The sequence below is a fragment of the Bos grunniens genome, chromosome 9, assembly GCF_055505025.1.
Source record: "Bos grunniens cultivar Pamir isolate PY7600 chromosome 9, Bosgru_T2T1.0, whole genome shotgun sequence".
Taxonomy (NCBI): domain Eukaryota; kingdom Metazoa; phylum Chordata; class Mammalia; order Artiodactyla; family Bovidae; genus Bos; species Bos grunniens.
In genome coordinates, this window is record NC_141173.1 from 40,050,583 (window position 1) to 40,076,217 (window position 25,635).

General features: G+C 40.8%; 1 protein-coding gene across 9 annotated transcripts in view; it reads right to left on the bottom strand.

Moving 5' to 3' along the window:
- The window catches only part of SLC60A2 (solute carrier family 60 member 2), a 96,354-nt gene extending 71,098 nt beyond the window's left edge, over nucleotides 1-25,256 (bottom strand). For 6 of the 9 annotated variants that reach the window (XR_015132839.1, XM_086317286.1, XM_086317285.1 and 3 more), the window contains exons 1-3: nucleotides 24,779-25,215; nucleotides 22,924-23,092; nucleotides 21,498-21,614 (exon numbers count right to left, since the gene is read on the bottom strand). Coding sequence is in view for 8 of the 9 variants with exons in the window: in XM_086317286.1 (XP_086173412.1) it covers nucleotides 21,498-21,614; nucleotides 22,924-23,092; nucleotides 24,779-24,961 (469 nt within the window). In the remaining variant the exon portion in view is untranslated. Of the gene's footprint in view, nucleotides 1-12,889; nucleotides 19,910-21,497; nucleotides 21,615-22,923; nucleotides 23,093-24,296 lie in introns of those variants that run through there. The other 3 variants (XM_086317280.1, XM_086317281.1, XM_086317283.1) reach the window with 3 other exon arrangements.
- Between the last annotated feature and the right edge of the window lie 379 nt (nucleotides 25,257-25,635).

Genomic DNA, 25,635 nt, shown 5'->3' on the forward strand with positions numbered 1-25,635 from the left:
AAATCAACACTGAATATCCATTGGAAGGACTGAGGTTGAAGCTCCAATACTTTGGCCACATGATGCAAAGAGCCGACTCATTGGAAAACACTCTGATACTGGGAAAGATTGAAGGCAAAGGGAGAGAGGTGGCAGAGGATGAGATGGTTAGATAGTATCACCAACCCAATGGACATGAATTTGAGCAAACTCTAGGAGATACTGGACAACAGAGGAGCCTGACATGTGCAGTCCATGGGGTCACAAAGAATCAGGCACAACTTAGCAACTGAACAACAGCACAAAAAACAAAATGAGAACACTCTTTAACACCATACACAACAAACTCAAAATGGACTAGGGACCTAACTGTAAGATCAGATATTATAAAACTCTGAGAGGAAAACACAGGCAGAACACTCTCTTGACATAAATTGCAGCAGTATCTTTTTTGATCTGTCTCACAGAATAATGGAAATAAAAACGAAAACAAATAAGACCTACTCCAACTCAAAAGCTTTTGGACAGCAAAGATAACCATAAACAAAACAAAAAGACAACCCACAGAATGGTAAGAAAATATTTGCAAACTACGCAACTGACAAGGGATTAGTATCCAAATTTTACAAACAGCTCATGTGGAATAATTAAAAAAAAAAACAACACACAATCTAAAAATCGGCAGAAGACCTAAACAGACATTTCTCCAAAGACATACAGACCGCCAAGAGGCACATGAAAAGATGTTTAACATCACTGATTATTAGAGAAATGCAAATCAGAGAAATGCAAATCAAATGCAAATACAAACCTATCACCTCACACCAGTCAGAATGACCATCATCCAAAAATGTACAAACAATAAATGCTACAGAGAGTGTGGAAAGAAGGGACCCCTTCTACACAGCTGGTAGGAATGTAAACTGGTACAGTCACTCTGGAGAATAGTATGAAGGTTCCTTAGAAACTAAACATAGAGCTATCATATGCTCCTCCTACAATCCAACTTTCACACATACACCCAGCAAAAAACACGGTCCAAGACAGTACATGCACCCCAGCATTCACTGCAGCGCTGTTTACAACAGCCAAGACATGCAAGCAACCCAAACGTCCATTGACAGGGATGAATAAAGATGTGGCACGTATACACACGGAATGTTAATCACTAAGAAGGATGAAATAATGCTATCTGCAACAACATGGATGGGCCTAGAGGGTGTCATACTGAGTGAAGGCAGACAGAGAGGGAAAAATATCGTATGACATCCCTTATATGTGGAATCTAAAAGAAAATGATACAAATGAGATTACAACACAGAAAGAAACTCATAGACCTAGAGAACAGCTTATGGCTGTGGGGCGGGGGTGGGGCAGGAGGGACAGGGAGTTTGAGATGGACATGTACACACTGCTATATTTAAAGTGGATAACCAACAAGGCCCTGCTGCACAGCGCATGGAACTCTGCTCAGTGTTATATGGCAGCCTAGATGGGAGGGGATTTGAGGGAAAATGGATACATGTATATGGATGGCTAGGTCCCTTCACTGTTCATCTGAAATCATCACAACATTGTTAATCTACTATATCCCAACACAAAATAAAAACTTCAAAAAAAAAAGGAAAAAGATGTGGTACATACATAAATGGAACATTACTCAACTATGGAAAAGAAAGAAATAATGCCACGTGCAACAAACTATATGCACCGAGAGACTGTCATACTGAGTGAAGTTAGATAAAGACACACATCATATGACATCACTTACATGCAGAATCTTTAAAAAAAAAAACCTGATACAAATCAACTTATTTACAAAACGGAAACAGACTCACAGACTTAAAGAATGAATTTACGGTTACCAGGGGTGAAAAATGAGGGGGAGGAATAGTTAGGGAGTTTGGGAGTGACATGTACACACTGCTATGTTTAAAGTGGATATTCAACAAGGACCTACGATATAGCACAGGGAACTCTGCACAATATTATGTAACAACACAAATAGGAAAAAAATTTTAAAGAATAGACACATGTATAACTGAATCACTTTGCTGTACATCTAAACTAATACATATACAGAAGAACTATTGTGTCTCTAAACACTAATAACCAAATATTAGAAAGTGAAATTAAGAAAGCAGTCCTATTTACAATTTACAATGGCATCAAAATGAATAAATATAAACTTAACTAAGGAGGTAAAAGCCCTGTACACTGAAAAGTGTAAGACACTAATAAAAGAAATTGAAAACATAAATAAAAAGATATTCACACTCAAGGATTGAAAGAATTAATATTTCTTTTTAGAATAAATATTTTTAAATGTCCATACTACTCAAACAAATCTACAGATTCAATGCAGTCCAGATCAAAATTCCAATGATATTTTTCACAAAAATAAAACAATTTTAAAATTTGAATGGAAGCACAAAAATCCCAGGTAGCCAAAACTATCTTAAGAAAGAAGAAAAAAGCTGGAGGCATCATGCACCCTGGTTTCAAACTATATTACAGACTTAGAGTAATCAAAACAGTATGGCTGGGAGGGGGAAGACACATAAGCCAATGAAACCTATACCTATAGAGCACCCAGAAATAAATCCATACATGTATGGTTGATTGACATACAACAAAGGAGCCAAGAGAATACAGTGAGGAAGGACAGTCTCTTTAATAAATGGTGCTGGGAAAACTGGACAGCTACATACAAAAGAATGAAACAGGACCACTGTTTTATACTCTACACAAAAGTTAACTCAAAATGGATTAAATTGAATGTAAAACCTTAAGCCATAAAAATTCTAGAAGAAAACAGGTCGTAAGTATCCTGACATCAGTCTTGGCTGTGATTTTCTAGACTTGACACTAAAATCAAAGGCAATAAAAACAATAATAAACAAATGGAACTATATCAAATTAAACAGTTTCTGCACAGCAAAGGAAACCATCGACAAAACGGCAACCTAACAAATGGGAGAAAATATTTGCAAATTTATTTATATAAACAAACAGCACACACACACACACAAAGCAATATGACCTGAAAATGGGCAGGGGATCTGAGGAGATGTTTTTCCAGAGAAGACATACATATGGCCAACAGTTACTGAAAAAGTGGTCAGCAACATTAATCATCAGGAAAATGCAAATTAAAATCAAAGAGAGATCACCTCACATCTGTTAAAATGGCTATTATCAAAATCAAAAAAGTGTGAAATAACAAGTGTTAGCAAAGATGTGGAGAAAAACAAAAACCCTTGTGCACTGTTGATGGAACTGTAATTTGGTCCAACCACTATGGTAAACAGTATGGAGTTTCTTCAAATAGAATAGAACTATCAAACGACCCACCAATTTTCCTTCTAGATATCTATTCAAAGGAAATGAAATCACTTTCTTGAAAAGAAATGTGTGTGCCCGTGTTCAATGCAGCATTGTTTACAATAGCCAAACAGGGAAACAGTGCAAGCGCCCACTGATGGATGAATAAAGGGAGTATGACATGTGTGGACACATGCGTGTGTACGTGGTAGAATGCTAATCATAAAAAAGAAACCCTGCCATTTGCATCTACATGAATGGACCTTAGAGTTACTATGCTCACTAAGTCCAAGAAAGACAAATACTGTATAATATCACTTACACGTGGAAACTTAAAAGCTGAATTCATAGATACATAGAACACATTGGTGATTGCAAGAGTTGGGGGGTGGGGAGTCGACAAAATGGGTGAAGAGGGTCACAAGGTAAAAGCTTCCAGTTATAAAATAAGTAAATCCTGGGCATATACAGTGAAGCAGTGGTGACTGTAGTTAACCATAGTATACTGAGCACAAAAAAGGAGGCAATAAACAAGGAGACAACCCACAGGATGGGAGGAAGGATTTGCAAACAAAGCAACCAGCAAGGGATTAATCTCCAAAATAACAAATAGCTCATGCAGCTCTATGTAAAAAAAAAAAAAAAATCTAAAAATGGGTAGAAGATCTAAATAAGACATTTCTTCAAAGAAGACATACAGATGCCCAAAAAGCACATGAAAAGATGCTCAAAATCACTAATTATGAGAGAAATGCAAATCAAAACTACAATGAGGTATCACCTCACACCAATCAGAATGTCCATCATCAAAAAGTCTACAAACAATAAATTCTGGAGAGGGTATGGAGAAAAGGGAACCCTCCTACACTGTTGGTGGGAAGGTAAATTGGTACAACTATTATGGAGAACAGTAGAGATGTTCCTTATAAAAAACTAAAAATAGAACTACCATATGATCCAGCATGGACAAGGCAATGGCACCCCACTCCAGTACTCTTGCCGGGAAAATCCCATGGATGGAGGAGCCTGGTAGGCTGCAGTCCATGGGGTCGCTAAGAGTCAGACACGACTGAGCGACTTCACTTTCACTTTTCCCTTTCATGCATTGGAGAAGGAAATGGTAACCCACTCCGGTGTTCTTGCCTGGAGAATCCCAGGGACGGGGAGCCTGGTAGGCTGCCGTCTATGGGGTCGCACAGATCGGACACGACTGAAGTGACTTAGCAGCATGATCCAGCAATCCCACTCCTGGGCACACCTCTGGAGAAAACTCTAATTCAAAAAGATATAAATCACTCCCATGTTCATTGCAGTGCTATTTACAATGGCCCAGACATGGAAGCAATCTAAATGTCCATCAACAGATAAATGGATAAGGAAAATGTGGTACTCTCATCTGGAATGACTGGCCTGACTCCAGAAAAAAAAAAAAAAAAAAAAAGATGTGATACCTATATACAATGGAACATTACTTAGTCATTTAAAAAAAGAATGAAATAATGCCACTATGTATAACATGGATGGATCTAGAGATTATCATACTAAGTGAAGTAAGTCAAAGACAAGTGGAATCGCTTATATGTGGAATCTAAAAAAATGACACAAATGAACTTATTTATAAAACAGAAATAGTATCATGAAGGTAGAAACAAACTTATGGTTAACCACGGTAGGGGAGAGGGATAAATTGGGAGACTGAGATTGACATATACACACTACTATTATAAAATAGAATAAGGACCTACTGTATAGCACAGAGAACTCTACTAAATACTCAGTAATGACTTATATGGGAAAATAATCTAAAAAAGAGTGGATATATGTATAACTGATTCACTTTGCTGTATACCAGACTAACACAACAGTGTTGTAGATCAACTACACTCCCCCCAAAATTAAAAAGAAAACAAGTGTACTGAATACTTGAAAGAGTACATCATGAGAAACGCTGGGCTGGAAGAAGCACAAGCTGGAATCAAGATTGCCGGGAGAAATATCAATAACCTCAGATATGCAGATGACACACTCCTTAGGGCAGAAAGTGAAGAGGAACTCAAAAGCCTCTTGATCAAAGTGAAAGAGGAGAGTGAAAAAGTTGGCTTAAACCTCAACATTCAGAAAACTAAGATCATGGCATCTGGTCCCATTACTTCATGGCAAATAGGTGGGGAAACAGTGTCAAACTTTATTTTTTGGGGGCTCCAAAATCACTGCAGATGGTGATTGAAGCCATGAAATTAAAAGACGCTTACTCCTTGGAAGGAAAGTTATGACCAACCTAGAGAGCATATTCAAAAGCAGAGACATTACTTTGCCAACAAAGGTCCGTCTAGTCAAGGCTATAGTTTTTCCAGTGGTCATGTATGGATGTGAGAGTTGGACTATACAGAAAGCTGAGTGCCGAAGAATTGATGCTTTTGAACTGTGGTGTTGGAGAAGACTCTTGAGAGTCCCTTGGACTGCAAGGAGATCCAACCAGTCCATCCTAAAGGAGACCAGTCCTGGGTGTTCATTGGAAGGACTGATGCTGAGGCTGAAGCAATACTTTGGCCACCTCATGCAAAGAGTTGACTCACTGGAAAAGACCCTGATGCTGGGAGGGATTGGGGGCAGGAGGAGAAGGGGACGACAGAGGATGAGATGGTTGGATGGCATCATCGACTTGATGGACATGAGTTTGGGTAAACTCCAGGAGTTAATGATGGACAGGGAGGCCTGGCATGCTGCAATTCATGGGGTCACAAAGAGTCAGACACGACTGAGCAACTGAACTGAACTGAAAAGAATAAATCTTAAAAGTTCTCATCACAAGGAAAAAAATATGTAACTGTGTGGAGATAGATTAACATCTAACTAAACCTACTGTGGTAATCATTTCACAGTATATACACATATCAAATGATTTTGTTGTACGCCAAAAACTAATACAGTGTTAAATGCCAATGATGTCTCAATATCAATTAATCAGAATGCATTTATTTATGTTCATTTATAGGTATATATAAGATCCCCTGGAGAAGGGAACAGCTACCCACTACAGTATTCTGGCCTGCAGAATTCCATGGACAGAGGAGCCTGGTAGGCTACAGTCCATGGGATCACAAGGAGTCAGACATGACTGAGCGACTTTCACACACACACACACACACACACACACACACACACACACACACACACACACAGGTATACAGAGGGCTTCCTGATGGCTCAAACAGTAAAGAATCTGCTTGCAATGCAAGAGACACTAGAGCCTTGGGTTCATTCCCTGGGTCAGGAAGATCCCCTGGAAGAGGAAATAGCAACCCACTCCAGTATTCTTGCCTGGAGAATTCCACAGGCAAAGGAGCCTCACGGGCTACAGCCCATGGGGTCGCAAAGAGTCGGACACAATTGAAGCGACTGAGCATACATACACAGGTATATATATAAACACATTTTTATGTTTGCACAGATAAAATCTCTAGCAAGTGCACAAATATAATAAAAATGGTTGTTTTAACGGATCAAGGGTAAATAACATTTTTAAATTCACCTCTGTACTGTTTGATTTTATTACTATGCGCACATATGACCCACTAAAAACAACTGTATGCTCTTGGTGCTTCTCACTCTTTTGTTGCTGGTGGGCTCATCTCAGCTGCTTGGTCAGGTCCAAGGAAGTCCGTCCTTTGCCTGGCGCCTGAGCGGAGAGCTCACCAGGCCTGGTGTGGCTCCTAGTCACACGTATTCTTACTGACTTACCAGGACAACTAAGTGTCCTGTGACCCATAACCCCATTAGCTTAGTTAGGGTGCCCCAACTGGCCTTCCTGGCCACAACAGTTATGGGAGGAAAAAAAAACAAACCTCATTATTTCCCTTTTGTACATGGTCGCTTTTCTAAACTAATGAACATTAGTTTCTTATTAAAGTTCCCCACTGTGGTTGCTTTATTTTTTCTTTGACTGTGTGGTTTGGGAATAATAACAATAGTAGCAAACATTCGTTGTGTGCTTAACTGTGTTCGTTTGCTAGGGCTGCCATAAAAAATATCATAAACAAGGTGCTTTAAACAACAGAGATCCTTCCCATTATTCTGGAGGTTCTGAGATCAAGGCATTGGGAGGGCTGCTTTGCTACGTGGCCTCTCCGTGGCTTGTAGGAGGCTATCTTCTGTGTCTTCATCTGATCTTGCCTCTGTCTCTTCTTCTGATAAAGACACCTGTCATATTGGATTAGTGTACACCCTAATAAACTCATTTCAGTTTAATTGCCTCTCTAAAAGCCCTGTCTCCAGTCACAGTCTAGGATACTGGGGGGCTGGGGGAGGGGGTTGGAGTTCAAAATCTGCTTGCCTATGAATGCAACCCATGGCACAAGAATAAGCAATGCAGCCCAGGTAATAGACAGCAGAGTCAGAATTTGAATCCAGGCTCCAGATCATAAGACTCTTCAGCTCTATACTGCACATGAATTTTTTTTTCATGTATTCTTCTGGATCCATTAAAGTTTCTCAAAGGAGAGAGAATTAAATGGCTGCTATAGTACACCAACAGAAAAATTCTGCTCCTCCAACAACAACAAAAAAATTGCACTCCCCAAACAATGATCATTTCCAGTGGAAGGTACCAGAGGGGCCCTGCCAGTCCTCAAGTGTGTCCTTGTGAACCACAGTCTTTTACCCCATCTTTCCAGCCCAGGGAACCCTTAGGAGCGGGTGGTGTGGTCATTCGGCCCACTCACGCCTCGCCAAGTTCATGGAAGATGAAATGGGTGTGCAAGGATCAACAAAGCCCCTGCTTCCTCATGTAAGCATTAGGGACCATGTGATGACCAGCGTTGGATGTCACAGTCAGTTATGCTTGAAATCCCATCTGGCCCAATACCGAGGCTTCTAGAGGTTTTGGTTTATGATGAGCCAGAAACGGCCAAGTTTTGCCCACAGTCCCTGGCACGAGGCAAAGGTACAAGAGGATCCCTGTGCAGAGTGAAGTGCACAGCTGTAAACTGGGCCACTGAAAGCAGAGCCAGCAGGGGTCACATAAGGATACCCAGAATGTCACCTACAACTGCTCCCACAAGACAAGGGAGAACGTGGTCATTTAGTTTCTCTCAGCTTAAACGTCCCACTTTAAAAAAATATCCTTTTCTAAGACCCCCATAAAGAATGAAGGGGATAAGGAAGTTGCTGTATACCTGAATCACAATCCAAGTTTCAAGTATTTAACCAAACCATCACCACAGTTGTTTTAAACAAGTTAAGAAATAGGCAGTCTTTCACCTGCTGGGCCCCGTACAGAGGAAGCAAGGAGAGGTAGCCCAGCTGCTGCCTGATGTGCAATTTGAAAATCTCCTTTCCTTTCTGAAACAGAGACATCCCTGCCATCCTCTTAATTAGGGAAGCATTAATATCATTCAAGCAAAACATTAAAATTCGCAACTCCATCTAGTCAAGGCTATGGTTTTTCCTGTGGTCATGTATGGATGTGAGAGTTGGACTGTGAAGAAAGCTGAGCGCCAAAGAATTGATGCTTTTGAACTGTGGTGTTGGAGAAGACTCTTGAGAGTCCCTTGGACTGCAAGGAGATCCAGCCAGTCCATTCTAAAGGAGATCAGCCCTGGGTGTTCTTTGGAAGGAATGATGCTAAAGCTGAAACTCCAGTACTTTGGCCACCTCATGCGAAGGGTTGACTCATTGGAAAAGTCTCTGATGCTGAGAGGGATTGGGGGCAGGAGGAGAAGGGGACGACAGAGGATGAGATGGCTGGATGGCATCACCAACTCGATGGACATGAGTTTGAGTGAACTCCGGGAGTTGGTGATGGACAGGGAGGCCTGGCGTGCTGTGATTCATGCGGTTGCAAAGAGTCGGACACGACTGAGCGACTGAACTGAACTGAATAGCTTCTTTGGTGGACTTGTAAGGTTAGAGATTATGTCATAAACTTCTTTAAGAGGAGCTGAAGGGCCAAAATGTTAGATGTCATCAGAGATTCTAGATGTCATTTCTAAAATATCCATGTGAAGTGAAAATAAAATACTATTCCCATTTTAGGAACCAATACACTATCACACACATTTGGCGCACTCATAATCTAAACTCTAGAAATATTCTTGACTAATTTCTGGAGAGATACCAAACTCATTTTTAAAAATCCATGAAATAAGACACAAATTTTATCTTTAACCAGTATCAGTGTTTATTTACATCAATATTTTACTAAAACAAGCTTTTACATTGTACAAAGTCATATAAACAGTGAGCAGGCTTAAATCCAAATGTAATAAATCTACAAGTTTACCGCTCCTCCTCCATTAAGCCCCCCAAAACAAAAGTGACTAGCAAAAACCTGTCTAGAAGAGCAACTTCCAAAAGAGCCGGGTTTGGTTTTTGGGGGGACAGAATTTCAACCAGTACTGATTACCCCCTTTAACTGACCAAGCAGCAGCGGCAATAACACGAAATATGAGAGCTCTCCCTTTCCATTTCTCCTTCAGAGAAAGTACACAGGATTTCAAGCATCCATAAAAGAAACATGATGTAACCAAGCTGTAAATCACCCTTTAAAAACCATTGCAACAAGTTTAGAAGTTTCAGTTCTCTGCATTGATAAAAGCAGCAGTTCTCAACCTCTACTGCACATTACTTTAGGGGGTACTTTCAAAAATATCAACATTCAGGCCCCACTTCACACCAATTAAATTCTTATTTAAGTGAAAAGGCTGGCATCAGTAGATTTTGAACACTGTTAGCTGATTCTAACAGCAGTTAGGGTTAAAAAAAAACACTGGAGCAAATGGCTGATCTCTTGCCCAGGGGAACAAGAATACATGCTGCAATTAACGTTTTTCCTTCAGGCTGTTTTTCCTCCTGGAGTTTATGGGTTTCAGAGGGTGTAAAAGCAAAATGTCACTTTGCCCTGCTTCTGTATCCTTATCACAGTCTGCAGACACTCCCTCTGCCCCTCACCAAGATAAAACCAAAGTAACAGGGTCACCTAACTGGCTCTGATCTCAGAAACAATAAAATCACAAACATTTCCCATAAGCCTGGACTCCCTAACAAAGCAATTCTATCCCTGGCTTTTGCTGCACTGGCATCTGAAGACTTGTCACACTCTCTATGAATATGAATATGTCACGACCTCTTATGAATATGTGGGGGCTTCCCTGATAGCTCAGTTGGTAAAGAATCTGCCTGCAATGGAGGAGACACCGGTTCAATTCCTGGGTTGGGAAGATCCCCTGGAGAAGGGAAAGGTTACCTACTCCAGTATTCTGGCCTGGAGAATTCCACGGACTGTATAGTCCACGGGGTCACAAAGACTCGGACGCGACTGAGCAACTTTCACTTCACTGTCTATGAATATGATAAATATGTGGGAGAGGTACTGCTTTTCCATTATGCACAGACTAACGCAAACTTGGAAACTTTGGTACATGTTGCTTTTCTCCTTAAATACTTGTGTTTCTACTTAGCAAGCCAGTCCTTCTCTTTGAGGTAAACTTTTCCTGTCCTAAATGCTTCTGTCTCTGAGCTTATCTTCACTAAGAGTAAAGGCCCAAAGAGTATGTGGACCCAGAACTCGATAATCCCCACCTAAGGAAAAAAACTTCTCAAGTGAATGAGAACCAGCTCAGTTAACCCATAGGTGTTTGAAGGTGTGACCCAAGATTCCAGTTCAACCAGAAATGTGTCCTTTGGCTCCTGTGAACAATTCCCGAGGTGTCAGAGGCCCCTGCTGCCGCTTTCTGCAGCAGGTTTTCACTGTATTCACCTCAACTGCACTGTGCTAAATCATTTGTATAAAGCTCTAAATCAAGAATCACTCCAGAGATTACATGTAGAAATACTGGAAATGAACAGACACAGACATACACCAAGGAAACAAGAGCCTGGCTCTTGTCAATACTGACTTTTCCGAACTGGTAAAACCCTTTACAACAGGCTTTACTGATGCTTCAGCTAACAAAGACTGTCATGGCAAATCTTACTTGAAATAGTAAAGCATAAGCTCAATGCCAGCAAGGATCCCACCTGCCTTGTCCTCTGCTATGTTCCCGCAGCGGATTACCGAGCACAGTAAATGCTCAGCGCATGTGCTTGGTCGCTTCAGTCATGTCCGACTCTGTGACCCTATGGACCGCAGCCCACCAGGCTCCTCTATCCAAGGGATTCTCCAGGCAAGAATACTAGAATGGGTTGCCGTGCCCTCCTCCAGGGGATCTTCCCAACCCAGGGATCTGACCTGCATCTCTTACATCTCCTGCAGGCAGGCTTATCATCACTAGCACCACCTGGGAGCCCAAATGCTCAGTAGATACCTGCTAAATAACTAAAATATTTAGACTTGGAAATTTTTCTGGTTCACAGAGATTAGAGCTTTAATAAGATCTCTTGCAAATTGGGAATCCTCTTTTATCTCTCTTAAGTACACATGCTACCCTATTAAGAGAGAGCTTTTGTCCTTGATGGAAACCGTACAGTTCACTACCAACTTTGTCTAATAAGCTCCTCAAAAAAGATCTACCACTGGATGTGACTGTTTTTCCAATTTTGATTCAAAACATGAACCAGACCATCTCCCTAGAGCCTGACAATTTGTATCCCATTCAGGCATCTGCTAGCAAATATCCAATAAACCCAGTACTACCCCAGGTACAGAGCAGACAGGGGAACTTCCTTTTTGGTTGTGACAGTGCCCATATCAGAGCAGCAGGGAGAGAAGTGTCAAGATGGCCACTCTCTGGATGGGGGCAACAGGCACCGACCCAAGAGAGGCCAAGTAACGGGCTGGTCAACAACTCCTGAGGCCAGGCTCTGCCCAGTAAGGACAAGAGCAGCTACTCAAGTCAGTCAGACAGGTTTCCTCTGGAATTTGGACTAGAGATATACAGAGGATGGGCCTAAGGGAGGAGGAACAGGGAGAAGTTCCACCGACAGGCAGAACTGCTTTGAGAGACAAGCAGAGAGCAGCCTGGCCCCAGCACCAGGCCCATCGCAGCCCATGGTTCCCTGACCACACACTATCTCTTCCAAGGTGGCCAGGGGGAGTCTCTATGTTCCCAAACAAAGGAGAACATGACTCGAGACTAGCCATTTAGCAGAAAACAGGGATCAAAAATCCCTAAATACATGATAATGATACTTGGTACTCCAAGGACAGGAGAGGAAGTTTCATTAATACTTAGTCTACAGTGCCTAGCACAAAGTAAGCTCTCAGTGTAAGCTTAGTGACCGAACAAAGATTGGAAGCAGAAATAACAAAACTGTGAGGTAGATACCTGACATTTAAGTTCATTTACTCAGGGTGTGGGTGATATTAAGCTAATTATAATGCACCAAAAGCCTGCCTAGAGTTTGAAGCGATAGTGTTTCCCTCTTCCTAGTGGATTAGAATAATATCTAAGCAGAATAATAAAAATAAAGCACCCCTCAAAATTAAAACCAGAATCATCATATGATTCATCAATTTCACTTATGGGGATATACCTAAAAGAATGAAAAGCAGAGACTAGAGGACTTACTGTATCACACAGGGAACTATACTCAATATTTCATAATAATCTATAAGGGAAAAAGTCTAAAAAGAACACAGACACATGTATATATTTATATATATCATATTTATATAATACACATACAACTGAATCACTATGCCGTACACTTCAAACAACATTGTAAAATCAACTATACTTCAATATTTAAAAATTAAAAAAGCAGGTATTTGTACATCAATGTTCATAGCAGCATTATTCACAACTGCCAAAAGGTGAAAGCAAAGCATGTAGCCATCAACATATAAATAGGTAAACAAAATATGCATACAACAGAGTATTGTTTATTTTTACAAAGGAAATTCTGACACATTTTGCAATAAGATGGACCTTGAGGATGTTACACTAAATAAAATAACCTGGTCATAAAAGGACAAATACTGTTTGTATCCACTTATATGAGGTACTTAAGAGCAGTCAAACACTCAGAGACAGAAAGTAGAACGATGGTTGTCAGGGGCTGGAAGGAGGGTGGAATTGGCGAGTTACTGTTCAATGGCTTGAGAGTTTCAGTTTTGCAAGATAAAAAATGTTCTGCAGATGATGGCAATGACTATAGCACAATAATGATAATGCCCTTAATGCCACTGAACTGTACACTTAAAAATGGTTAAAACGATAAATTTTGTTATGCGTATTTTATCACAACTAAAAAGGATTAAAAAAAAAAAAGAAAGCACCTTATTAATCACAATAAATTGTTCAGAAGCTAGAAAGCCCAACTCCTTAAGCTACTCATGTCATCTTACAACTTCAGAACATTTCTCCAGGCCATCCATTTACTAACATTACCAAATGCATCAAAGGCAAGCTGCAATAATTTAGAGATCAGAAACTGAGGCATTCTGCAATTAAAAATATAAGTCAAAAGGAAGACAGGAGACAATAATAAGAATCAATAGTCACAGTGCAAGAACCTAAGGGATCCTCCTTGTTGTTGTTGAAGAATTAAAAGAAATAAAAAGGGCAGAAATACAGGACAAGAGAAGACATAATTACAATTACCACAGGAAAATGTTGGAAAATAAAGAACAATTCTCTTTGATTGTAAAAATTCAGTGCTGTACAGTTTTAAATCATTAAATATGAGACTATTTAAACCTAAATAAAAATCCAACTCAGGCTCAACCTAGCTCAAGTGCCAACTGGCCAAAGTGCATTAAAGGAGAGAGCTTTAATATTCCTTCTGACAACCAAATCACCAGCTTTGGTTTGCTTCTTTTATACCCAAGAAAACCAACACCTTCTCTTTTAGATCACCAGGTCTTTCTTAAATGCCATAATTTATATTATGCCATTTAACAAGGTATCTATCACAACCTTCTGACCCCAGATAGTAGTTAATCAATCTCTAGAACAACAGGAAATAAAGCCTTCCTGGAAATATCTTGTGTGATGACTTGTTTGACGCTTTGTTTCTCCCACTGGACCTGTGTTATCTACATATGGCAGCCACCGGCCAATGCAGATACTGGACAGTACTGCATTAGAGGTAAGTTCCATGAAGGCAGGAAATTTCTGATTTTTCACCAGTGTACATCTCCCACAGAAACTACCAAACAAGAGGCATTCAATAACATGTGAAATAAATATTCAACAGCTAATGCAGCAAATGGAGAGGACTGAAGAGAACTCAGTCTTAGAATAGTGTATACAAATGGAGGGGGTTCATGGGGACTATAGACTCCCAGAGATTTAGATTTATTTAGAAAACCTAAAAGAAAACAAATGAAATTCCCAACAGTAGCAGCAAAGAATTTAACATTCCCAAAAAGTGGACCTTGCTACCCAAAGTGTGGTCGACCCATGGGCCAACAGCACCTAGGAGCTTGTTAGAAATGAAGAATCTCAGTCCCTAACCCAGTCCAACTAAATCAGAATCTGCATTTTAAGACGCAATTCAAATGCACATTAAAGTATGAGAAGCACCCATCTATTTCTCTATTTTTCCAGACTGAGCAAGTATTCTTCACTCAGCAAGTTTGAAAAAAACACTGCACACAACTACATGTAAATCGACAATAACCTTCATAAAAATTTCAACTTAAAAGAACAATTGTAACAAACTTTGAAATCACACAGTAAGCTTTTCTGTATCCCTTCCCTACCACCTCTACCCCTGTGCTACATCCCCACACTATAAGAAAATATCAGACACACACAGCATCTGTGGGCTCCACATACAGACATATACACACGCACACATTCACAACAAAACATTACGAATACATATTATGAACCAGGGCACCCAACAAACACAAGGGACCCCAGAAGACTGTATCTACTTTCACTAAGAATTTTAAGCTCTATTTTAGTAATAATTTTTAAGTGGCAGGATTGAATGCTACCTTGCTATAATAATACAAAAGTTCTGGTTATGAGAAAACTATCCTGATTATTCAATAAATCTACTTGAAACAAAATCATTTTACATGGAATCTGGGTCTCACATTTTTCAGGGGTGTGTTGATACTCTCTTTTTGTTCTTAATAAATTACAACTATTCAAACTAAAAACCAGTCCACCAAATGTAGTATCAATACATTCTAGACATAAAATTCAAGTTGTTTCTGATACTTTATCTGGAAGAAGGAAATTTTTTTTACCCCTTTACCCTTGTCTTGGGAAACTAAGCTGACTAGAAATTTAAGAACTTTCTAGGTATTTAGGATTATGATTACATTTGCCCCTTAAAAATTTTAGGTACTTCCCTAATCTTCTACCATGACCTTTTTTATACCTTCATATATAATAAAAAATTATTTTTTTAAAGATTTTTCTTTAAAAAACAATAGGGATTGAAAAATGCTCTCAAAGTCTTCTTGGACTTTACTATGAAAATACCATTAGACCGAAACTTACGAATTTCCCTCATATTAAGCTGCATTTGAACTGGTTAAAAGTACAGTGGAAAAGAGCACAACCTAAAATCTCAAGGGAAAAAGCCTAATTCTGAGTCAGGTTTATTGGCCTGGTCTATAGGGAGTTTTCCATTCCTGCACTAGAACATTCAGTAGGTTGTATCTATTATCACTTTTGGTGACTACTGAAGGATTTTTCCCCAGCTAAAGTTTTCTGACTCCCTTGAGTGTTGCAGACATTTGAGTATAGCAGACACACCCTAAGGTGACCCCCAGTAATCAGATACATCCATATACTATCCTCTTCCCTAGAGTTTGGACAGACTCTGAGACTTCCTTCTAGTCTACAAAATCTGGCAAAAGGGACAGGATGTCACTCCCATGATTACACGGTATCATTTAAAACCCCAGCTCAGTTGGCTCCAGTGAGATTCTCCTGCTGGCTTTGAAGAAACAAGCTGCCATGCTTCGAAAGGATCTATGAGAGGGCCTAGCAATCGAGACAGGTGCCTGCTGACAGCCAGGAAAAAAAAAAAAATGGAGATCTCAGTCTACTACCTCAAGGAACTGAATTACTGTCAAAAACCACACAGCGTAGAAGGGAAGTCCAAGCTCTACAAAGCACAGCTCTTTCAACAGCCTGACTGCAGCCCATGAGATCCTGAGCAGAGAACCAACCCAGTGAAGTCACACCCAAATTCTTGACTCAAGAAAACTGTGAGGTTAAAGAAATAAAAGGTCTGTTGTTCTAAGCTGTTAAATTTGTGATACAATAATTTGTTACTCAGAAATAGAAAACTTCGGTATTGGTTACTTGAGTATCGGCAGACACTTATTTAACTAAGAACTGATTATTAGGATGAAGGCTAATTCCTGGAATTGTACTGTCTTATCTTTCCAATATGGAAATACATTATCAAACTTTAACAATCCCTATAATCTCATATGGCCATTCACATTTTGGTTTGTGGAATTCTAATGCATTTTTCATGGATTTCCAAGTTTTCTATCATGTTCTTATTCCCTTCTTTCTCTGAGTTGCACTTTTATCCTTTAAATGTCGATGCCACAGGTTGAATCCCTATTCTGGCAAGCCGCCCGGATGCCAAATAGTTGCTACTGCCTACATTCCAACAACCTGAGAAAGGGCAGTAAGTGGAGTGGACCTAATCTCCAAGTTCCAGCTAAGAGAAAAGGATAGAATAAAGAAAGCAAGAAGAATAGGCTTTTCACTGTTAATTTCTCCACCAGCTCTCTCCAAAACTGTCAGATTGTTAAAATGACCAATAACGGACAGTGGTCAAGAAAGGTACTATTTTCCACTTATGAAAAAACAAAGGCAAATTTACAGAAATTAGTTAAAAAGTAGACATACCGCAACCAAGTAGAAATTAGGTATTATTCAGCACAAAATGTGCTAAGAAGAAGAGAACAAAATCTGTCATCAATGCCAGTCATTTATCAAAGGATACCCCACACCAGATTTGCCATGCTCACGATCCCTCTTAAGCCCCCAAGCCACTTTCAAATCATTACTTTGATTTCCGAGATATTTCAAACTCAGGGAGAAGGAGGTCCAGAGGCCTAACACAGGTATTCCAATCGCTGGAAAAGACCGTGTCTCACGGTTAATTAAATTAGCAGTCTAATTTACAGTGCTTACAACGTGACTACCAACTAGACTCAATAAGGAGCAACTCCTGGAACAGCAGACTCATTCCCAGATTGTCACTGAGGTAACCAAAGGACCACAAGAGACCCCGTTCACAGCCCTACTACTAACATAGTAACTCTGAAACAGCTTTAAAAACTGCAACAAGGCATCTCCAAATCCTGTGTGAACACAGAGAAAATGAGCATATAAAAATAACTTCTTAAAATGTCTGTAAAAATAGTACAATCTCCATCATTGAACGAACCACTGTATTCACTGAAACTAAGACACTGATTGTAAAATGCAACATTACTTTATAGAAGTATATGGGAAAAAACTCAATTTTGTCACATTAAATGATCACTGATTTTAACACATACTTTGATTTCAGAGATGTTAAAAATGTGAAAAAAAAAAAGGTGCATCTCAGCATCAATGACATACAGTGCTAAAAATGTATTCCTCATAATTATTCAAATAAAGTATTAAATACTGAGTCTCTTACATTGACGTTATTCATAATCAGTAGCACATTCTTAAAGCTATTCATTTTTTTTCCACTTCTCATTTGAAATGACGAATGGAGTGGCACTTATGTTCATTTCTGACAGACACCTTGCACAAAATGTAAAAATGAGGGATTCCCATTTGAAAGTCATCTCACTTTCATTAGAGACCCAGACCAGGAGATGAGATAAACAAGGCCTACATAAGTCAGATGACTGAGTACAGGGCCAGACTAGGAAGCAGCAGTGGAGGTTGAAGCCAGGTCTCCAGCACCTGTTCTCTGCTCTCTTCATAAAAATCTGAAAACATCAGTAATTACCATGTTTTGATCCAACACTACAGAGTAAAACAATTAACAGAAATCTCTGTCCATTTTCAAAGATGTCTCTTTATGAAACGATTCTCAACTTCCCTGGCAGAATACTGATGACAGAGAATTTGTTTGGCTAACCGATTCAACTACTAAACAGTTTTGCTTTATCTGAATGGCACACCCAACTTCTCAAAAACAAATGCCTTCTCTGCATGCTCTGAGGAGGGGTGAAGGCCATAAAATATCACCTACTCAGCCACATGCCACCAAACACTAGCCTCACAACAGGATCCTGCTGTATGAGATCACTGGTTCTTTATGAAAGGCTCTGGGGATTACAGAACATTTCAAAACTTTTTAGCATTTGCTATACTCGGACCTAGAAATTGTGATCCTCAAAGCTTGTTACAAATATATTATGCTTTGCTCTGACTGGCCTCCTTAGAACTGGTGATTATTTGAACAGTCAGTAAATAATCCATCCTCTCAAAGCATTAGTCCCTTTTGTCCTGGTTTCTTGCAAGGTAATTCACAGAGGAGTTGCCAGTATTAACTGGAGAGGATTCAAACATTAACACATTTGAGTAGGAATGGTTGGGGACTTCAGCCGTAGGCTCCATCAAAATATTTCTAGATGTCTCTATTACAGAATTCCTCATTGTATCATTCATTTCAATCACTTCAAAGTCCATTTCATTCCATTTTTCTGCATCATCTTCTTCATTCTCTTCCTCATAGTCATTGAGCCCAGAGCTAGAAAGCAGAGCTTTCTGGTCCTCACTTTTCCTGTGTTCTTTTCGCTGACGATCAAGCGGCAAGGTGGCTAATTTGTACAGTACAGGAAATAAAATAGCAGTGGCTATTGATGACCCCAAAGAGGTGTACAAAACTACAGGCAAATCAGGGTATTTGCCTTGAAGAATTCCAATTACTGCAGGAATAGCCATTTCTCCCAGGGCGGCACCGACTACAAAAAATGCTGCAGCTTTCCCATGGATGGTCGTGTACTGCTCAATCCAAGACACTCCACTGGGGAACGTGGTTGCCATTGAGGCCCCATACACTGAAGTCGCTATCCAAAGACAAACTGGGCTCTTGTTGAAAAGCACCAGAAATAAAGATGAAGTCAGGCTGCCAATGTTGCTCAGCACAATCATGGTTCCAGGTTGTAAACATGTAGCAAAAAAGATTGCCATGCCCCTGCAGGCTGCAAAGGTCCCCCAGAAGATGGAGTTCAACCCGGCCGCTTCCCTTTCTTTCATGCCAGCATGGGTGGTTGCAAATGAGAAAACGTAAGAGCCATATGTCACCTCAGCTCCAACATAAAAAAAGAAGAACAGGAAAAGGAGACAGAGAAGGGCATTGTGGTATTTGGCTCTTCGAAACCTTTGAGCAGATACTCTTGCTTTTTCTTGCTTTGAGCTTTTCTTTAAAAACAGAGCGAAAAAAAAGAGAGCAACTACAAAAATATAAGTACCGATAACAGCGTAAGCCCACAGCAAATTCATATCATCAGGTATTCCAAATAGAGATTCTGAGTCAGCTTCAGATGACTGGTTGAAGGCAGATTGGTTAAAGTCAGCCTCTGTGCGGTTTTCAGCAGACACCGTCGTGCCCAATGCCAATTTAGCCAGCAGTGGAGCCAAAAAGGCACCTAGGGCAAAGCTGAAGTGTAAGGCCTGCATGTGCGGGGCTCCTTTGTCCCCCCAAATAGCCAAGATTAGGACGTTACCACCTATCAATGAAAGATGGAGAATGGTTTAATTATAGTAACTTGGCAAAATAGAAAAAAGTTCATTACTATCAGAAAGAAATATTTCACGTGGCACAAGAATTATAATATTCTAAGTTATCAACTGTGGCAACTAAGTCAATTCTACGATTAGTCCTTATGACTAAGTCAATTCTAACTCACCAACACTACCAAGAAACTTTCAGCACTAGAACCTCCCACACTCACAAATGGAATTCTATAATCTAGTAAAGCACTATCTCCGAGAGCTAAGTACATTAGCCCAAGGCTTTTCACAATACAGTTCCAATAGCAGCTCTGAATACTTTGGCCACCTGATGTGAACAGCCAACTCATCAGAAAAGACTGTGATGCTGGGAAAGACTGAAGGCAAAAGGAGAAAAGTGTGGCAGAGGATGAGATGGTTAGATAGCATCACCAACTCAACGGACATGAATTTGAGCAAACTCCAGGAGATAGTGGAGGTCAGAGGAGCCTGGTGTACTGCAGTCCACGGGGTCACAAAGAGGTGGACACAACTCAGAAACTGAACAACAATAATACCAGGCACAGGAGGGGTGGGGGTAGGGAAGGATATTTATAGTTACTTACTTCTAAATGTTTTAAATATATAAATATATAATATATATAAATATGTATTTCTATATAAATATATAATAAATATATATTATCACATAGTAGCCAAATGACCAAATTTTTCTATACTGGAAATCAATAGCCACTTGAGGAAAACTACTTATGTATACAGCAGGTGCAAAACACATATTCAGAACCCTGACCATGACAGGATTCTGCCCGTTACAAGAACAAGTAACAAGGATGCCTTCTAACATCTGCGGTCATACTGTAGGTATCTACAGGGTGAAGATGAGAAGCATCAAATATAATATTTTTTTTCTTTCTTTTTAATAGATTTGCACACATACAATTCTATCCTGTAATTTCACAACCAAATTAAACCCAAAGTAAAAAATATTTCCCCAACCTATCAAATACCAAGGAAGAGGTGGAGAAAGTTGGCTCTGGGGGGAACGAATGTCACATACATTATTTAGTACATTTTAAAAAATAAAGATACATGAGGGCAGCAACTTTTGAGAGAAAAGGAAAAGGGAAATAATACACAACACAGGTTTCTTAGTTTGAAAGGCAGAGTGCATTTTAAATTGGAGAGCTGCTTCTATGTTTCCTCAGCCATATAATGGTTCCAAACTTGGTTTCATCTGTTAATTCATCAATTCTTCCCACATTACAATGATAAAGACCTAGCCCAACTGAAAGCCTGCTCATCTGCATTGTAATCACCCACACCGGGGCCCCTCTCCTCTTTGGATATTGTAAATCAACAAACTCTCAAAGAACAAAACCCCCTGAATTCACTCTGTGGTTGGCTGCTCAAAAACAGGCACTCTACCTGGCAAGAAGGGTGGTACTGACTGGGAGACCCCATGGAAAACACAGCAGGTCAGAGTCATTTTAGGGGACAGTGCAAGTGACAATTTAATACCAGCTGCTCTTTTTCTAGTAGAAAGACGCTAGTCCCAGAGACGATAATGAAGGGCTCACTAACCTGTATCCAGAATGCCAATTGAAACACCGAAGGTGGACATCATGACGATCAGTAACACTGCAGTCTTACAAAATGGAACGAGATAAAGACCAACTGTGGTAGCGAACATTGACACCCCTGAGAAAAAAGGTCAAAGTCAGCTATGAAAAATACTATTTATGGCAAAGGGTCATGGATGAAGTCAACATCATAAAAACTCTCAAAAATGCAGAACAGGTCAAATTAAAATTGAGTAACGAGCAGAGGAAAGGTTCTGCTTCTATGAAGTTATTTCATTTAAAAGCTTCTATCATCCTTATGAACTATAAAGTTTAAGCTATTCTAATATTAGTGTAACTAGAAGTGTAACTAGTACACTTCTAGTACTGCTAATAATCAAAACATACATTATACCACAAGGCAAAATTTTATAGCCAGACAGCTCAAAAATTATTGATTTTTAACAACCTAAACAGATTTTTAGATAAAGGTAAAAAATTAAGTGCAATTACCATAGTAGTCTGTAGTAGAAATGTATTAAACAGTGGCACTAGTGGTAAAGAATCTGCCTGCCAATGCAGGAGACACAAGAGACATGGGTTCAATCCATGGATCAGGAAGATCCCCTGGAGTAGGAAATGGCACCCCACTCCAGTATTCTTGCCAAGAAAATTCCAAGGAGAGAGGAGCCTGGCAGGCTACAATCCATGGTAAGCACAGAGAGTCAGACACAACTGATCAACTGAGCACACAGCACAAACAGATCTGTTTGAAGACTAGGTAGGGAAATGTAAGAAATACATTCTTTCAACCCACTATGGAAATCAGAGGGATTATTGACTCATTCATCAACAAGAGTAATTATCTCCTTCCAAAGCAGTTTTGTCACATTAATCCAGATTTTCTCTAAACATGTCAATTTATCCAAAAAAGAGTAAGTTAAAAGCTTTGCTATCTATTTTGAGAGTGAGGTGGAGAGGCCTGGGTTGATCACTCACAAGGAGCAGCTGGGACAAAAATTTAGCATTCATCATTTCACCCACCATCCCTTCCCACCTTTGTTCTCAGCCCAGTGTCTAGTCTGGGCAGGTCTGAGGAGTTTATTCTCATCTATGGCCCCAGAAAATCTGCCCTAAACACTGACAAACAGAGCTCTTTAAACAACTGGCATGTGATGCAGCAGTGGTATCTAGACCACAGTGAAGGTCAGGAGGGCTAAGGATTGCTAACACACTAGGACTCATCTAAGTTTCCAGAGGCATCCAGCCCAGATTCCAAGCAACTGCCAAGAAGAGAGCAGGCAGCAGAGGAGCCTGGCTTCCAGTGAGGATGCCTAAACACTACTTTTAAGCTGTCAACCATTCTGCAAGCCAGTATGTTTCATATTTAAAAGCAAGCTGTAAATTCCTTGCAAGTCTCAAAGAAGCTGAAACTGTCGTTTACTCACCCAAAAGGAGGAAGTGATTCATACTGTCGAAAAGAACTCCACCAATCACAGAGCCACCCAGGTATCCAAAGGCACGGCCCACAAAAATCAGAGAAAGACGGCTGATGTTGCGGTTCACATTCGTTGCCAAGTCTTGAAACGTGGGTCCCAGTATAGCAACACTCATCCCCTAAAATTCAAAAAGACAGAAGTTTTTATTTACAATCATTAAAATAATGTCTATGTATGTGGTAGCTTTTTTCACTATAAAAAGGGAGGGAACTTCAACGGACGGTAGGAGATTAAGTCCCAAAGTTAAATTCATAATGAACCGACTAATAGTACTACTAGAGCTACAGACTATTTCTGGTGTGTCAAATCCTATGGTTTTTCTCATCCTGACAACTCTCAAATTGAACTTTAAAAAAATTAATTCTTTTAGCTTTTTGGTGCAATTATGTTTCTGTTTTGAACAATACCAGAAAAGACTACAGTATTTCTATTAACAGTAAAATGTAACATTAAAAAACGTTTTTGAAAGTTTTAAGTAGTCTGAAACACACTGCATGCACAAATAACACAAGAATTGTGATGCTAAAAATTTGTTTTCAAGCCATCAAAGTAGTATCGCATTTTTGATGCTGTTAAAACAGCAGAACTTCTGGATGTACATAGGGTCCTTCTTTAAAATTATACGTATAAAACATGCAAGAGAGAAACAATTTGAACGTTTCCCAATCTACATTTTTCTTCAAGAAAACCAAAGCCTCAGGGGTATAGTCTGTAAGGCTTTCTTAGACAATATTACATACACCTGCATGCAACAGATTTAAAAATAAAATTTTATTCAAAGACATGTAACTTTAGCAAAAACTAGGGGCTGCATTTGGCTTTCACAGGAAATTCGTTGGACACTCAAAAAAATGTTTCCAATCGGTCTACATTTCAAGAATAAGTGATTCTAATTGCATGACTCTGCCCTAAACGCTTGGATGTAGCCCCTCCCCAGACGCGGGCACAGGCACAGAGCTATCGACTAATACATGAAGGGAAGGCAGTGCCCCAGCTGTAACCAAATTAGTCCCACCTGCAACGCATTTAACAGGACGAGGAACGGCGTTTGCATTGACTTTTCTTCAAATACAAATACTCTAAGAATCACCTGTGCCTCAGGGAAAGATATTAAGTGGCCAGAAGTGACAGCTCAGAGAACTCACCCTCCCAACTCCCCAAGACCCCAATATTTAAGACAAGCTACTAAGGGAAGTTTTCTGGAATAAAGTAACCGCCTTATTCCAGAAAACGACGGCCAAGAAGTTTGGCAAAAGGCTAAACTAGCCTTACACTTTGTTCTAGGAAAAACATTCAAGAATCAGAAAATTTGCTTTACATACGATTGTACGCAGACTAGGAAACAGTATTCCTGGCTCAACCACTTAACCGGCTGTGTGGTCCGAAAAAGTCACTCTTCCTGCGTGGGTCTATTTTCCCATTTGCAAGAATAAGGGGTCAATTCAGTCAAACGAAGACGAGAACCCAATAAAGCAGCTTTGTGCAATAATTTGGGGGTTGGGTGAGCGGCTGTAGACCTGGCGACCCCTCTTGCATTCCCCTGACCCCACAGAGGAGAGGTAGAAAGGTTTGCTGGAACTGGATAACATTATATATTACGAAAATCTATTTTACACTTGACAATATTTCTCGAAAAATCGTAATTGTGCCCATTTTACAGACTGCAAAACTGAGGCTCGGGCAGATGGATGAGCCCAAGGTCACAGAGTCTGCAAGCGGCGGAGACAAGAGCTCAGAAGGCCGCGTTCTCTGTAGAACGTCTGCCCTCGTCTCGGTTTGGGAGGGTTCCAGCCCCGGCTCTCACCAGCCCCAAGAAGGCGGCACACAGGAGGACGGTGATGAACCAGCGCAGCATGCTGTCTGCCCGGCCGCTCCTCCGGGAGCCCACCACTGCCTCCGGCTCATTCTCCGCCGGGGCCTCGGCCTGGAGAAGCCTCTGCCCGGCAGCCGGGGCCCCGGCCCCACAGGGTTCCAGTTCCAGCTCCATCGTGGCGGCTCCCGAGCAGCGGTCTCGCTACCCCTCGGCTTCTCAGCGGAGCCTCGGGAACTCGGCACCCTGCCCGGGCCTCGTGCCTCCAGAGCCTGCGGTCCCGGCTGGCGCCACCTCCCCGGGGGTGGCCCTAGTCCGGGCGGAGGAGTCGAACTTTGGGACGCGCCGGCCGTCGCAGGCTGCGGCCGCACGCCCTCCCTCACGCAGGCGCCTGCGCAGATCACGTGGCGGAAATGTGGCCTCTCGCCAACCGCGGCCTCTCCCCAAACCGGAAGTTGATGTGGTTGCCCAGGAGACCCGACGTCTCTCTCAGGCCTCAGCATCACACTTAGCTGAGCCCACCGAGGCCCTGCAGGCGGGCGCCCCGTGGCGGAGCGAGCTGAAGCTGCAGCTTGGGACGAGTTAGGAGGTAAGACGCAGCCAAGCCGTCACGAGGAATTGCTGGCCGAGAAACGCAAGGTATGGCTTCGCGCCCGCTCCCCGGGTCTCTTCGTGGGGCGGGCGGGTGGGGCAAAGGGAACCACAAGATCTCTCTCTTATACAAGTTCACAAAAGTTCTGCCCTAGTTCCTTTGGGTTCTGTCGACTATTGATCTGAGGTTCGCCAGTCACTCCACATTTGTTGAGCCACTATGTAAACTTTCACGTGTATGATCTCAATTGATCCTCTTA